At 42.3% G+C, this 3,570-nt stretch overlaps 1 protein-coding gene across 1 annotated transcript; it reads left to right on the forward strand.

Moving 5' to 3' along the window:
- The first annotated feature begins 265 nt into the window (after window positions 1–265).
- LOC142300969 (E3 ubiquitin-protein ligase TRIM39-like) lies at window positions 266–3,146 on the forward strand. The gene has a single exon (XM_075341991.1). The coding sequence runs from the start codon at window positions 266–268 to the stop codon at window positions 2,156–2,158; it is 1,893 nt and encodes a 630-aa protein (XP_075198106.1). The 3' UTR covers window positions 2,159–3,146.
- The last annotated feature ends 424 nt before the right edge of the window (window positions 3,147–3,570 follow it).

Genomic DNA, 3,570 nt, shown 5'->3' on the forward strand with positions numbered 1-3,570 from the left:
AGGACAGTAAGGATTAAACATTAACTACAATACAGGAGGGTGAAGAAATGATCATCTGATTGCAGAAGCTTACATTGTAACAGGAGCGCAAAGTACAAACATGGAGAAATCTACTCCTTCCCTGTTACCTATTTTTCTGTTCCCATCAAGATTATGTGGTTAATAAACTCCCAGGAACAAGATGTGCAATGTCATATTTCCTGATATACGCCCTATAACATACACTTTTAGTTTACTTTCTTGCAAAAAAAGAAGCCACAAAGCCATGGCGTCTGCTATTCTGAGAGAAGAGCTGCTCTGCTCCATCTGTCTGTCCCTGTATACAGATCCCGTAACCCTGAGATGTGAACACAACTTCTGCCGGGAATGTATTGATGATGAACTAGATACACAGGACGAGGCTGGAGTTTACTCCTGTCCTGTATGCAGAGAGAAGTTCAACAAGCGGCCGACACTGAAGCGGAACATAACATTATGTAACGTAGCGGAACGTTTTCTGTCTACTCAGCCACCTCAGGAGGAGATCACCGGGATAAGAAAGGAGCTGCAATGTTCCATTTGTATGAACGTTTACACAGATCCAATAACCCTAAGATGTGGACACAGCTTCTGCAGAGACTGTATCAATAATATGCAGGATACTGACGGCGGATCCGGAGTTTATTCCTGTCCTGAATGCAGAGCAACATTTCGGAAGTGGCCTCCACTACAGAGAAGTATATCTCTATGTAATGTAGTGGAGAATATCCTGTCTACTCCTTCACATCAGGATGAGATCACCTGGATCCGCTGCACTTACTGTATTCACCATACTGTACCTGCTGTGAGATCCTGTCTACACTGCGAGGCTTCTATGTGTGATAATCACTTGAAGGTTCACAGTAAAGGACCAGAACACGTCCTAACTGATCCCAGCACTTCTCTGGAGAACCGGAAATGTTCTGTTCATAAGAAGATCCTGGAATATTACTGCACGGAGGATGCTGCTTGTATCTGTGTGTCCTGCAGTTTGACTGGAAAACATCAGGGACACCAGGTGGAGATGCTGGAAGAGGCCTCAATGAAGAAGAGGAAGAAACTGAGAAATGTTCTCCAGAAACTAATCACATATAAAAAGAAGTCTGAGGAAAGAGTCCGAAGTCTGGAGGAGAACAGGAGAACAGCTCAAGAAAAAGCATCTGGAGAAGCCAAGAAAGTCACTGCCCTGTTTGTAGACTTTAGGAGACGACTGGATGACCTGGAGAGGAAGGTCCTGAGTGAGATCTCCAGGCGGGAAGAGCAGATGTCACTGTTACTGTCGGATGTGATCCAGAAGCTGGAAATACAGATGGACGAGTTGTCCAGGAAGATGAGGCACATTGAGGAGCTGTGTAACATGACTGATCCACTGACCGTCTTACAGGAACCAGACACCGGTGACTTGTGTGATCCTGAGGAGGAAGGTGATGAAGACACAGGAGGACATGATGGAGGTGATCAGGTTGCAGAGCTGATCTCACACATATCAAACACATTATCTGACATGATGAGAGATGTAAATGTCACCTTCCCTGAACAGGATCCTGCAGACATATTACTGGATGTAAACACGGCTCATAATAATCTCCTTATATCAGACGACCTGAAAACTGCGACCTGGACAGAAATTACACTGAATCGTCCAGAAACAGCAGAGAGATTCCAGGATTCTCAAGTGATGAGCAATAAAGGATTTACCTCAGGACGACATTACTGGGATGTGGAGGGACATAGTTCAGGGGGGTGGATGGTGGGGATGTGTTATTCCAGTATAGACAGGAGGGGGCGTCAGTTATATATTGGAAATAATAACAAGTCCTGGTGTTTATATGGAGGGCTTGGGTATACTAATAATGAGTATTCAGTGAGACATAGCAATAATGAGATCCGGTTACCTCACCCAATCTCCAGTAATAGGTTCAGGATCTGTCTGGATTATGAGGCCGGGCAGCTGTCCTTTTATGAGCTGTGTGACCCCATCAGACACTTACACACCTTCACTGCTGCCTTCTCCGAGCCCCTTCATGCTGTGTTATATGTATATGGGTGTTCTATAAAGATTTCTGGAGGAGCTGTGAGGAGCCATAATCATAAAGGAAATCTACCAGTGACTAGTGACATCACAGGGAGCAGTATCTGATAGGTAGAACCAGTAGGTTGCGGAGGGGCTCCAACTTTCTTTCCTCCAGGTCTGTAGATGAACATTTCGGGGTCGTCCTCTTTCATACAATGTTCGGCCTCGGATTCAGTTTCTATATAAATTCCCACTGTTTTCACCATCTTCGGTGTCAGTCTCTGGTGCGGCTTCCGATTTCACCTATTTCCTGTGGCCCCAACGTCACGGCGACGGCACAACAACCAATCACAGAGCTCACCATCTCTGAACGGAACACTGTCTACACGGGCAGCACCACTGAGCTCGTTGATTGCCTGCAGCGCTCTCGATGTGACGCCAGTGCCGGTACCGAAGACGGTGAGTACAGCAATCGGGCCAAACACTTACTCAAATGGGATGACCCCTTAACCCTTTCATCACCTGCAATTTTCCATTTTTTATATTTGTTTTTTTTCTCCCTTTCTTCCAAGAGCCATAGCATTTTTATTTTTCCATCAATATTGCCATTTTAGGGCTTGTTTTTTATGGGACGAGTTGTACTTTTTCTTTTAAATGTTCTTATTAATTTAACACAAAGTAATATGAATATAACCAGACATGTTATGAAAATATACATTGCTGATTTTAGCAAACAACACACATGTCAATATTCTAGGTTATAGAATGTTACTTTTAAATTTAACCTCTACATACTAAACTACTATAACAATAAAATACTTCAACTTTTAATCTGTCTTCTTTACTGATTGGAGTGGAAATCACCAAATTACAACCTATCGGTCAATAATAACCACAAGGATATTTTAGAAACGTAAATTATTAAATATATAACTGGGAGAGGGGAAAAAAAGGTTTAAATAGAATTGTTTATCATTAGGTTATTCCATCTTTCCCAAATTTTTTGGTATTTTGGGTATCGATTATTAAAAGTGGCGAAACTTCTCTCATAATTATTATGAAGCATTATCGTTTCTTTCATTTCTGTAATAGATGGTATATCTGTCTTTTTCCATTTAGCCACTATATGATTTTTGACAATTAAAAAAATGTGAATAACTAGGTATTTGTCTTTGGTAATGCTATCTAAATCTAATGAAAGAAGAGCCATTTGAGGTGTAATAGTGACACTATTTCCAATAATTTTATTTATTAAAAGGTTAATCTCCCTCCAGAGACATCTCAATTTGAGACAAGACCAAAATATGTGAAGAATATCTCCCTTTAAATTACATCCTTTCCAGCATAAATGGGATTTATTACTTGAAAAGAGCGATAGCTTATGAGGAGTAAAGGGGGTGTTACACGCAGCGATATCGCTGGTGAAAGCACCCGACCCCGTAGTTTGTGCGTCACGGGCAAATCGCTGCCCGTGGCGCACAAAATAGTTTGGAGCCGTCACACGGACTTACCTGCCTAGCGACGTCGCTGTTGCCGGC

Source organism: Anomaloglossus baeobatrachus, chromosome 4 (genome assembly GCF_048569485.1).
Source record: "Anomaloglossus baeobatrachus isolate aAnoBae1 chromosome 4, aAnoBae1.hap1, whole genome shotgun sequence".
NCBI lineage: Eukaryota > Metazoa > Chordata > Amphibia > Anura > Aromobatidae > Anomaloglossus > Anomaloglossus baeobatrachus.